Here is a 13054-nt window from a genome sequence, read left to right as displayed (position 1 = left end):
GCAGAGTGAAAGCATAACTTCATTGTGATTTATGAAAGAATAACTGAACTTTCCAACCAGAGGTGTTATCGGCTGCAGTGTTAACAGGATGTGGGTGTAGAAAATGACTCAAAACAGCAGGCGGGGGTGGATAGAGGGGGGGCTCTTTTCTAACAAGGTCTGGTGTGACTTTATATTCCTCTGTTCCCCCCAACAAAGCCCCGTTTCCTGGCTTATCGACGCAGCGAGCTGTCACATGAAGCCAAAATGAAATAAAGCATCATCTGACAAGCTGAAAGCTGCTTGGACATTAAGACACTGTAGTGTTAAAGAAGAAATCAAATTACATCTCCCCAGTCAGTAATTGGATGGTCTTTGACTTGCTTTAGCTTGCAGAGTTGGTCTGGACTGTGCTGTGAATTTAAACCAGGCCCGTCGGTGGCTCTTCCTGCTCACTAGATGGGTTCACTTTATCTTTTTCTGGTGTATTTTAAACACCCCTAAAATCAGCATCATGTCTGATAGTACTAAGAGAAGTACTCCTTCAACACACAAGCTGTGTTTCCATTGACCATGTAATTGCTCAAACTGGAATTACAAAAATAAATTTGCTTAAAGGTGCATTATTTTACATTTATAAAAAGTGTTTTTTATATATTTGTTAAAACTGCCACCATGTCGTGACAGTGTAATTTTAGACAGATAATCTGTGAAAAAATCAATCTCCTCCACCTCCTCTGAGCTATTATTGCTGTCTGGAGAAATCCATCATGTCTTACCAAAAATGGCCAATCAGAGCCAGGAGGAGGGTCTTAAAGCTGTCAATCAACCGCATGTACTCACTGCTAAATGTGCTAATTTTGGAGAAATAACTTGTTACAGGAAAACTGTTTATTTGCCATCATCAGTGGACACGCTAACCAGCTTTGCCTTCATGCTATGCTACCTGGAGCTTAGCAGAAAGTAAGGGGAGTGTGGTGATTGACAGCGCTGAGACCCGCCTCCTGGCTCTGATTGGTTGTTTTTAGACGGCACTGGGAGAGCATAGTTCATATCTTACTGTCACAACATAGTAAAATGTTTTAGCAAATATGTACAACTATATTTTTCATAAAAGTTGCATACTGTAGCTTTAATGGAAACAGCAATTTCGGAGGGAAAAAATCGAGCTTTTTAATAAAACGTTTTTCTGCTAGGATGATCCAGTGGAACAAGACATTTTAACTTTTAATGTGCGAAAAATGTCTTGTTCCATTGGTAGATTATTTCACCTATATCTAGTTATTTTTCTATCAGTATTAAGTAATTTTGACTCAAAAAAAGATCCTGTTGTGCTGAAAAGCTGCTTGTAAAATATTTTTGTTTTTATTTCAAGTGTCTTTAACATGTTTGCACTAGAAAAATAGACCAAAAATACATTTGTGATTTTGTTTTTACAGTCGACCCATAAATTTGTTTACTGGTGGAATCATTGTTTAATATGATTTCAGTAAATTCAAAGTGATTTTATTATATGACGATAATGTTTGGACATGATGTATACAGCAGTGCTGTTTCTGTCATGGAAAAAAAATCTATTGTGCAGCAGGAAGCGATTGTGTGTTTGTCAAACTGGCTGCGGGTCATTTCCCTCTGGTGCTGTGGGAACATCTGCTTTCTCTGTGCTTTATATAGAAGGATGGCAGAGAAGGGCAAATAGTTTGTCTATGGGAATCAATGTAATGGGTTGCGCTGACCGTCTTTCTTGCAGAGCCCTCCTACAGTCTGCTTAGTCATTTTACAGACTAGGAGTCTTTTTCTGCAGAAGAGGAAAAGAGCCACTGAAAAATTCTACAAATTCAGACTTTAATCTCGATATTTCTCAAGACTCAGACTTATGATCTGAAAAGACTACAGTCAGAATTCTGAGATTAAAGTTAGAACTTTGAGGAAAAAGTCAAAATTCAGAAAAAACCCCAACAGAATTCAGAGGAAAAAAACTCACAATTCTGAGAAAAATTTCAAAATTTGAAGAAAAACAGCCAAAATTCTGAGATTAAAGTCAGAATTTTGAGGGAAAAAGTCAAATTCTGAAGAAAAAACAATTCTGAAAAAAAGTCAGATTTGAGACGAAAGTGAGAATTACAGTCACCATTCTTAAAAAAAAGGTCAAATTCTGAGAAAAAACTCAAAATTCTGAGATTAAAGTCAGAACTTTGAGAAAAGTCAAAAATCTGGAAAAAAGTCAGAATTATGAGATTAAGTATATTATGTATTTTCTACATTACAAAACTGGCCCACAGTGTAACTAGTTTCCACAAATATTAAGGAAAACAGCTAGCCAGAATACAGATTTTATTTTAAGCAGAGAAAATACTATTCAGAAGAGGTAAAACACCAAAAATAAATTTCTTTAAAACATTAATTCCTTTCACACAGCATAGGAATTTCACTAGTACATTTATAAGAAACAAATATTGCCAATCTGTGTGGGGATGGATGCTGTGCAGCACAGTCATAAGCATGATTGGGCTCAAAGCAGAGCATGATGGCCTCTGATAAACACCTTTTGGTCCTCTGAACCATGAAAACATAATTCAGGTTGCCAGGTTTGCTTATTTTATATGGATAAATCAGAAACGATTGCATCAGAAACAGAAATGTTGAAATATTTATACCGATAAAGACCATATCTATAACGATTAGCATGAAGAGGAGACCTTGGCATGGAGCTGAGCCGTAACCAAATGATTAAAGTCTCCTAAAAGAGGCAGAGCATGAAGGCAGCTGGGGTAGGCTTTTGGCAGCGTGTTCTGTTTCGACCCATTTGGGAAAACGGGAAGGATTCAGTTGTTTTTTTCCCATGTGAAAAAGGAACAAAACCTCGCTATGACTTGTAACGCAAACATGCACACAAAACACACTCACATCCTGCCCCTACAGACTTCCAACGTGACATTTTCTGACTAGAACACCACATGCAGACTTATTTATACAAAGGCTGAACTTGACAAAGTCATGCAGATCTGGACTGTTTTAGTGTTTTTGTTGCTTCCGAGTCTGACTCAAATATATCAAATCTTTAGGGCAATTTCTGGAAAGTGCTGTTATAAAATTTATATTACTGTTAGGCTGAGGAGAGTGTGGAAAACACAAACAAAAATCAATCACAATTATTTTTTTTAAAAGATGTAGAAAGCTCAGAAAATTGTCTGAGCCAAACCGAATTTTAAATATTTTAAAAATGTATTTAGGGCATTTAATCATTTTATGCAATACCACTTTACTGGAAGGACTACATTTTTGGGGGTAATTTTTTTATTTTGCTGTGTTTCTCCAAATTAGCAGAAAGAGAAGAAAACAAAACTACACTTACTCAGTCGTTTCTTAAATTAATGAATCCAGTGATTTCCAACCAAAAGAGCAAATATTATTTTGACCGTTAGGAGATGCTATAGTTGCTAAAAATAGCTTGGAGAAAAACGCTAAAACCGAATATATTTAGCATGATGGAATGTAGGAACCTGAAATGTTAATCTAACGTTGACGTTTAACTGTTCAAATCTTTAATTTGCGCATTTGATAAAATTGTGAGCTACGTTTGTAATATTTCAAACCCATAACGGTTCGATACTGTAAGCTAACATGCTAAAGGTTAGCTAACATGCTAACGGTTCAGCTGCATGGAAAGAAATGGCTACCTACAGATTCTTCTGTTTGAAACAAATAAACAATTTTATTTTAAATTAAAGGAAAATTTAAATGTGAAAAGTAAAAAACTGTTTTCTGAAGATAAGAGCCAACTATTGCGATGTACAAACATTAAACCAACATGAAGTCTTAGTAGTCTAGTATGGTGTTTTCCATTTAACTTCTTTCATTCAGAGTTTGAAATTGAATAAATCAAGAATTGTTGCGTGTTAAAATATATTTAATAAATGTTTAGTTTTCTAAATAAAAAGGTTCAAACGCCACCATTATCACAGCTAAACAATGGTTTGATCCATTTGTACTTGGATGTTGGAATATCTACTTGCATAAAATAAGCAACTTTTTTTTAAGATTGAAGTTTAAAAGTAAATTGCAACGGACCTTCAGATCCAACATGGCTGCTGCTACATGTATAAAGTACAGTAATAGTTGCAGTGATTAGCTGTTTGTGCTTCTTTGTATCATTCACATACTGTACTGAACAACACATTTATGAACATACTCACCTCAGGGTTTATATGCCTCAGTTGCAGTAAAAATATATTCACTTATTAGCTTTTTTGCCAACAGTAGTTAACGTAGTCACTTAATGTAATAGTAAGAAAATCCTTGTAAGCTGAACACGGTTGACTTCTGACTTCCATATAAGCATAAAAGATAAGCTGAGAAACATTTAAACTTAAAGTTGGTCATGAAGACAGTAAAACAATGAAACAACTGATACATTGTATCTTAAATTTCAGTATTGACCACAATTTTTATTTAATTACATAGATTAAATATAATCAGCGTTAAGGATGAGTAGACCTAAAAGGCTAAAATGGTTGGAAAGCACTGGTTTAATCCAAAATATTTTTGGGATTCTGATTGTTATGCCAATAGGAGCGACTATTTAGGCAAAAAAAATTTAACTTTTAAAAACCAAACATCGGCGTTAACTATGGCGGCGAATCAAGGCCATTGTAGATGGAGGGGAAAGAAGTAAATTTCCATCAGATTTTCTAGAAAAAACAAGAATATTTCTGAGTTCGAAAAGTCAAAAATTTCTAGAAAAAAACTCACATTTTGAGATTAATCTAAAAAAAATTCTTTACAAAAACATGAAAATTTCTGAGTTTTTGCCGTTTGTTTTTTTCCAGAAAATTTCTCAGTTTAGTCTCAAAATTTCAGTTTTTTCTTGCAAATTTTTATTGTTTGGAGCACAGACATTTTTTGTTTGTTCTAGAAAATTTCTGAGATTATCCTCAAACTAGCAGATTTGTTTCTCGCAAATGTTTGACTTTGAAACTTAAATTTCTAAAGTTTTTTTTTTGTTCAGAAAATTTCTGCGCTTCATCTCAAAATTTCAGATTTTTTTTCTCATAAATTTTTGACTTTCAAACTCTGTAATTTCCAAGTTTTTTGGATTTTTTTTTTTTTTTGAGAAAATTTTTAAGAATTCTCTCCAAATTTTTATTTTTATTTTTTTTTACAAAATTTACTCGTTTTTTCTATCTATAACGGCCCTAATTTGTCATTGTGGTTTAACAATACTGTAGACATTTTTTGTAACAGAAAAAAAACTAAGTGGAAAAAAATCTCAGTATGTGATTGAGGTGTAATTCAACATGATTCCTCAAATCATAGCAGATTCAATATAAACTCACTTCAAATTGTTATATTTTTCTTTTAGTAAGCAGCAGAACAGAGGAAATACAGCATTATCCCAAAACCTGGAGAGGTCAGGTTTAGATCCGCTTAACTAGACAATTATAAGAGAAAATCAAGTCAAAACTCAGCAGACATGAAGATGTAAACTTGAGAACAGAGGTGAACGCTCATCCATGTTCTGGCAGTGACACTGTGATTGGACAGTCCAGATAAAAACAAAGGGCGTCGTTTCTCGCAGCTGCAGCCCGTTAGCGATGACAGACTTGGCAGCTGACGTGGAGTCGGCTCACAGGTTTTCGTTGGTGTCGTGTTGGCACCGGCCGTCAGTTACAGTGTTCAGGAAGGGCAGCTCATCGCCACAGCCTTGAAGCTTCAGAACCCGACTGTTCAGATCCAAGCAGCACTGAGGGAGGATCGACATGGTGAGACATAATTACTGCTCTAAATAATTTAAACAGGCTGCCAGCCTGACTTCAGGAGGCTAATCCAAGGCCTGTTGAAAGGGTTCGTTATAAATCATCCAGGAGCTGTTTTTAAGCAAATTATCCACTAATATTGATGAAAAAGTATTAGTTAAATTGCCGGACTATTTCACTTATATGTTTTAAGAGTGAAAAAAGTACTATTTCATCAATATTAATTATTTACTTACAATAAGCTCCTGTAACTCACTGAAAAATTACTTGTAAGTCAGTAAACTTAATGTAAGACAAAACTAAGACATTTGTGTTAGAAACTAGATGAAAAAAATACTTGAGATTTTGTGTTTTTGTACTGTAACCTCTATTTTTCGAGTTATAAATTTCAAAAACACAAAATTTTACCAAGTATTATAATCTAGTTTCTAGTGCAAGTCTTAGTTTTGCCATATTTCAAGTGTATTAATTACTTAAAGGAAGATATGGGAGCTCGTTTACAATCAATAACTGATGAAAACGTTCTAGCTCCACCGGCAGATTACAGTATTTTTCATCAATATTATAGAATTATTGACTTAAAACAAACTTCTATCTTGGTAAAAAGTTACTTGTAAGTTAGTTTTGTTTCATTTCAAGTGTACTAGGCGTATTTTTCAAAGGTCCGCCAGGGGGCGCTGTGAGGGCCTCAGAAAGTCGAAGCGAAGATGAGAAAGTAAAAATTAATCTGTTATTCAATCATGTTTTTTCCAAATAAAATATGTTAAAATAATTGCTTTAAATGCTATTTCTGTTTTTTAGCTGATTGTTTTTTTAGCTATAAATGTGAAAGTTTTTACAAAATACAGACAAAAGTTCCCGACTGTGGAGGATACTACTGCAAAAAAAATACATATTATATATGATATATGACATATTTTCTTATCAAAGAAGAGGACTATGATAAAAAATTGTATTATCTGGTAATAACAGTTTCTGCCACAGAACTTATGGCCGTCTAAAATCCAAATCTATGAAGCAGCATTTATGTTAAATGAATGTAATAATGATTGAATAGTGAAAGAAAAACACTGTAAAAGTTGATATTTCTTAACATTCCCTGTTAGTTTACACCCAGAGGTTAAAGCTCTTTGTCAGGATTCTGTTGTAAAGTAGATGATGATCCTTCAGCAACAGACTGATTAAAGTCAAATGAAATCAATGACTTTTTGGTTTTTATTCAGTCACCAGTTGCACTGATGCAGGATTTGCTTTCTTTCACCAGGCCTGTGAGGATGTGATATAACTTTCACTTTAAAATGTAATTATTTTCCAGTGACTTGACATTATGATCTATGAGAGAAGCAGCGATATTTTTACAGCTACACACTTAAACAACATTCTAATTAGACTTCTTATACTTCAGGCCTCTAATCATATTTAATTAGATCTTCATTAAAAAAAAGCCAGAGGGTAAAATCACCGTCCATGAAACGCTCCAACTGAATCCAAGTTCACATTACTTTCACACCATGAACTTACTTTATCTGCTTTTCCGTCCTACTGCCATTTTTAACATTTTTCTGTTTTTCCCATTTAGCAATTTAGCTTCAAACTGGACTACTTTTTGGACCATTATCCACCAAGTATTAAAATAAAAAGTGAACCTTACTTTCAGTTCCAGCAGCGTCTGCAGACCCAGGCACAGTTCAGACGCCTCATCCTCTAAAAGTGGAGAGAAGAAAAGATAACAGCAGAGAAAATAAAACGTATTATAGAAATGCTTTATGAAAGCAATTTAACCACCTTATCTGAACATGCATAAATTAGACTGAAGCTCTACAAAAATATTCCTTTGTGTGATAATGAGAGCTGTTAAGCTTGTACTTGTGAGGTTGGGTGTTGGTGTTGTATCATAAAAACTTAATATCTGTGGGTATGGGGTTGAATTTTTTGCTTGAATTATCCGTTTTTCACTGGTTAGAATGATTTAAGTCCATACAGCGTGGCTTCATTTAGCTTCATTTAGACCATTTAGGATTTGTCTTGTATCCACTGAGTTAGGCATATAAGAATTTAAATAAAAAGAATTATACAGACATTTTACTACAATAAAGTTGGATTTCTGATTATTTTGCGCTGACGATCATAAAATTAATAACGCCTTGGATCCAAAATGGTTGACTTATTTTAGGCTTAAAAACGTATCATCATTAGGGCTGAAACGATTCCTCGAATGATTCGAGTACCTCGATTACTAAAATATTCGTTTACAACAGCCCTAATCATCATATAAGCGTTTCATATCAGTCGATGTTGATAATCATTGATTAGTTTTGTGTTTTCAATATCTGAAATATTGCCAAACCGAAGGCTGTAGCTTTTCCTGTTTTATCCACAATTTTCACTCCACACCGTTTTTTATTTTTAAGCGTTTATGAGGCAAAACCTTAAACTGCTGCTGCGCAAGATACTAATAGGTTGTTGCTAGGTAACCAAAGAATGAGTGAGGGAGTTGTTGCTAGGTAACCAAAGAGTGAGTGAGGGAGTTGTTGCTAGGTAACCAAAGAGTGAGTCAGAGTGGCTAAAGCTGTACGGTTCTGGATTGGAGTAAAACAATATTATTGGATATTCTATCAGATGTATTATCTACTGATATTGATCACATGTTTATTGTGATTATATATTATTCATTTATTGATAGTATGGCTTCAATTAAAATTCAAAAATACTTTATTAATCCCAAAGGGAAATTAAATTATTCAGAAATTATGGGTCAGAGAGGCCTAGTTGTACGTCCTGGTCGGTTTTTATGTTATGTTTGCTCTTTGTATTTACTTTAGCTCTTTTTGTTATTAAAATTTGATTGATCTGAAACGTTTGACTGTTTTAAAATGGTAGAAATGGATTACATGTGTAAAGGCACAAATACTTTCTCAGAGAAAATATGTTTTAATTTAAAAAAAAAAATCAAAACAAATAAGTTCAAAAATAAAAAATCACATTCAAATCCTTAAAATGTTCCCAAGTTGCTTTACATCGGTTTTATAACAATGTCCTTACCTTTCACATATGCTGAACACTGGATAGTCTGTCTGCCCAGCTGTAGCTGCAGACCAGTCACTGAACTGGTAGCACCGCATGGTGAACTGTCCTTAATGGGAACCAGTCTGAGAAGACAGACACACTCTGTGATCCTCACAGTACCTTCAATAATTAACATGTTTACCTGGTTGATGTTGCTACCTTCCAAGTGCAGCTTTCATTTTTAATTTAGCTCATTTGTCTAAAGGAGAAAGAACATTTTCACATTGTTTTAGCTGTCCATTCCAGTAGAATCTTAAGATTTTAAAAATGGAACTGTTTTTTCTTCATTACTTGACAACATGGTGATATTATTGAAAATAAGTGGTCACTTTTACAAACATGTTTTGGTTTAAGATAATGGCCAACTTGGAGATGTGGCTTTAACTGAGGACAAAACCCAAAGCTGTCAGAGGCTACAACCAGGACAAGAGTTTACACAGCATAAAGTTTATCAGGTAAGAAATGACTTACTTTTAACAAATTTTATACTCTTCATTTGTATAAAATATGTTCATACACTACAAAAACACAAAATTTCACCAAGTATTTTTGGTCTGCTTTGTAGTGCAAATATCTTAGTACACTTGAAATATTACAAAACTAACTTAAAAGTAACTCTCCATGCAAAAATAGGACTTGTTTTAAGTAAATAATTCCTTAATTTTGATTTTAAAAAGTATTTCCACTGACAGATTATTTAACTTGTAACATGGGGGAAATGTCTTGTGATAAATTGAATAATCTGTCAGTGGAACAGGAGTTTTTCATCACTAATAAGAAATTATTGATTTTAAACAAGCTGATATCTTGCTGAAACGTTATTTGAAAGCTAGTACATTTGAAATGTGATTAACATATTTGCACTAGAAACTACACAAAAATTACACAAAGACTTAGTGTTTTTGCAGAGCACTTGAAGACTACCACTATGCATTATGGTTAATTACAGCCAGACTATAGTGATTGCTAGTTTGAGTGCCGGTTTAATAAGTCTCCAGTTTCCTGCCTGTTGGACAATATTTAATGAAACATTCCCCATAGCAACTTAAATTTAATGGGTTTTTTTTATATTTCTCAATTTTGTAAATGTATATTAAATAAGCCATAATAAAATTAAATCATTACTGAAGATAAGAACTGATTAAAATTGATGCAGTCCATTTAAATACAATTCCTTTTAATGCTTTAAAGTCACTTTTATTAGAACTTTATCTTTGTTGGCAGTTAGTTAGTCTGGTTCTAGAAACAGTCAGGAATACAGTGAGAACGGTGCGTTTTTGTTGTGTTGAGCTGGATGTTTCTTACCCCAGCCTCTGGCAGCAGGAGGTGGAGATGTGGTTGTGTAGGCTGCCAGTGTTGATGGATGCCTTCACTTCAGTTTCGCAGCACTGAGAAGAGACGAGAGGAGGGGATTTTGGTGTCATAGTGAGATTTTCCAATTTGCAATGATTCTGCACGCAAGGAAAAAGTTTGTCACAGCGGCACATAAGTATAGCTTTAGGGAGTTTTTAAAAGCTGATCTTCTCTCTTTTACACAAATCTGTCTGGCTGCAATGTGCCTATAAAACTGCCAAGCTGAAAAATAAAATCCAGAAACAAAACAAATACTGATGGTGGAGAATTCCCTGTCCAGGGTTTAATGTTGCTGCGACTTGGTTTGCATCGATTCTGTGCAGCTGTTAAGCAGGTCAAGTTAAAATAAAACTAACCCCCTGCATGTTATATATCCGGAAATGCCGCGCATGCGCACAATGCTGGAAAATGAAAATTTTTACGTGCCATAGCTGTAGAAAAATTCCGTTAACTAAATATAACCTTGGGATGTCGGCACTATTAATTTAGTGTTATGCGCCACAGGAAATTGGAAAATAACGCAACTCAAAACCACTTTTTTTTCTCTCTCTCGTGCTCTGTGTCGATTACGCTACACGGAGGCTCGTTGCCATAGCAACTGACAACGTCACTTTATGTTTCATGATTCGACACCAAAAAACATTCAAACATTTCTCACACAAAGAACAACACATTCAGTCCGTTACCATCTGTTATAGTATAATGTTTTAAGACTTGGTGTTTGTTTTGCGATTATTAAGTGAACGCTGTGGTAGATTAGCTACCGCTGTTATCAGCTAAGCTAACACTGCGGTGACGGATTAGCTCATTTAAATGCGGTGACAGATTAGCTCATTTAAATGCTTGCTTTTAGCAGGTGTTCTTTTATTACATCTGTTTGTCAACTACGTCCCTCGCTATTTTTTCTTAAACTTTTTCCTCACCTTGTTATGTAGTTGTCAAGCACTGGGTTCCCTTTTCTTTCATACAGCAGGCGTACATTTAAGATTTACATGCGGTATTGACAGTTTAACAGCTAAAACCAATGGTAGTCATCGTTAGCTAGCAGCTATGAAGTCACTCTGTTTCTGTGTTCTATTTTAAGGATGTTTTGGGATGTTTAGCTTAAATATTAAGTCTCATATTGCTAACAGGAGATGCTGATTCATAAGTCTGCTGAATGCACTTTGAATTTTCCTGTTTATGCACCACCAACCATGAAATATGAACCAAGTGGGTCATATGTGCACATTTAACAAATTGCAAACCACAGTACAGTGAAGTGAAAACCTAGTGGTGATTTATTGTGTATGCCATGCCACAAATCTTAAATCATGTCTTTGAATAAGAATAACATTAAATTCTCGTCCCACAATCAATTCCCTTGCGTCTATTACAACCATTTCTCTCATACAATTAGATGAAATTACTGTGAAATGTGGTAATAATAGATAATTACCAGCCAGTCCTGTATTCTCTATTAGCTCTAGAGCTATTTAATGAGTTTCATCTTTGATTTAATCTCTCAGCTTTCATCAGAATCCACTCTGAAAACATAATGTGTCCTGGCTGAACCTCCCTAGAAAAGGCATTCGTTTTTCACATTGAAAATTTATAAGATTATGATGTGCTGATCTCTATTTCTAAATGGCTTTCTTTTGAGTTATGTTCAAATATTGCTGCATGTTATTACAATTATTGCTTTCTCAAGGCTTACATTTTGCAGTTATGACTGAATAATTTATTTAGATAGTGTTTTTTACATTCTCACAAAGGACTGCATCCAGTAAAATATAGATATCATAAACATAATGGGACATAAAAAACATTGATATGTAGATAATAAAATAAAATACAAAGACATACGATGATGGATATAAAAACACTTGAGTCCTAAACAATAGGCAAATACCAAACTAAATAAATGGTTCTTTAGCTTTTTCTTTTTTAAAAACTAAATAAAATTAATCACAACCTCCTAACAGAAACCCATTCAAAGAGTCTGTGCAGTTTTGTTTAGATCATTTTAAATTAATTTCACAAAACTGCAAAAATATTTTCATTAAAATGTCTTAAACTGGGGCACCAACAACCTGGTAAAGTCATAAGGTGAACAGCTGCAGTAGTAAAGTAAAAACAAAAAATATTAAGACGTTTTTGGTCAAAGAAAACGCAAATTGAAACTAGATCTGATCTATTCATGTTTTGTTATTCAATAAATGGCGAAAACAAATTTAAAATGATGAATTCTAGTTTTAGAAAAGCTAAAAGATTTGTGTGCTAGCTTTCTAGCCTAGCTTAACTGAACTAACTTTCCTCAACTAGCTTAACTGAGCTAGTTTAGCTTTTCTGGGGCAAAGTTTGACCACTCTGAGTCACTGTAACATCCTATGTCCAAATTTAAACCCTAGAGTAGTAATAATTTTTCTCAAATTGTAGCTTTGCTTCAAAATCAATATGTTCTCCACCTAATCGTTCTGAAATCTCACTGTATTTTTTGCCTTTCGCTTCTTTTTTTTAAATCGAGTATCTTCATACAACACCAAGAAAAAATTCATTGATCACATAGCTTTTGTCATTCTCATAGATTTTCTCAAGGTGAGGTGTTGGAGTAGCAGCTTCAGCAGGCAGCCTGGACTTTTATTTTGTTCTTTCTTTTCACAGTTCCTCTGCTGCCTGCAAGACATTTCAATGTGCTTCTTTCTGTAGTGCAGCAGACTGGAATGGTTTATGCTAAGTGTTATGTCTGAGGTCCTTCCTCAGAAACCTTTAAGTCGGTGTCAGTAGAGGGACATTAAAGGAAGAGTTTGGGATGTAAACGCAGCATATGGCGGCTCTGCAGGCTTGTGCGATAAGCAGTGGGGTGACGCCACCCACACGGTGCATAATTTAGATATTTTCCAGGATAATCTACAAATGGC

General features: G+C 34.4%; 1 protein-coding gene across 1 annotated transcript in view; it reads right to left on the bottom strand.

Annotated features, from left to right (window-relative positions):
- Nucleotides 1-2296: 2296 nt before the first annotated feature.
- nrip2 (nuclear receptor interacting protein 2) overlaps nt 2297-13054 on the bottom strand; it is a 34013-nt gene continuing 23255 nt past the window's right edge. The window contains exons 3-6 of the mRNA XM_088003319.1: nt 10107-10189; nt 8778-8884; nt 7387-7439; nt 2297-5722 (exon numbers count right to left, since the gene is read on the bottom strand). Of these exons, the coding sequence (XP_087859445.1) occupies nt 5606-5722; nt 7387-7439; nt 8778-8884; nt 10107-10189 (360 nt within the window). The 3' untranslated portion in view covers nt 2297-5605. The remainder of the gene's footprint in view (nt 5723-7386; nt 7440-8777; nt 8885-10106; nt 10190-13054) is intronic.

Source organism: Poecilia mexicana, unplaced genomic scaffold (genome assembly GCF_051168715.1).
Source record: "Poecilia mexicana isolate PSO_F unplaced genomic scaffold, ASM5116871v1 scaffold_23, whole genome shotgun sequence".
NCBI lineage: Eukaryota > Metazoa > Chordata > Actinopteri > Cyprinodontiformes > Poeciliidae > Poecilia > Poecilia mexicana.
The sequence above is the reverse complement of the archived record's forward strand: the minus strand, read 5'-3'. Positions and strand labels throughout refer to the sequence as shown.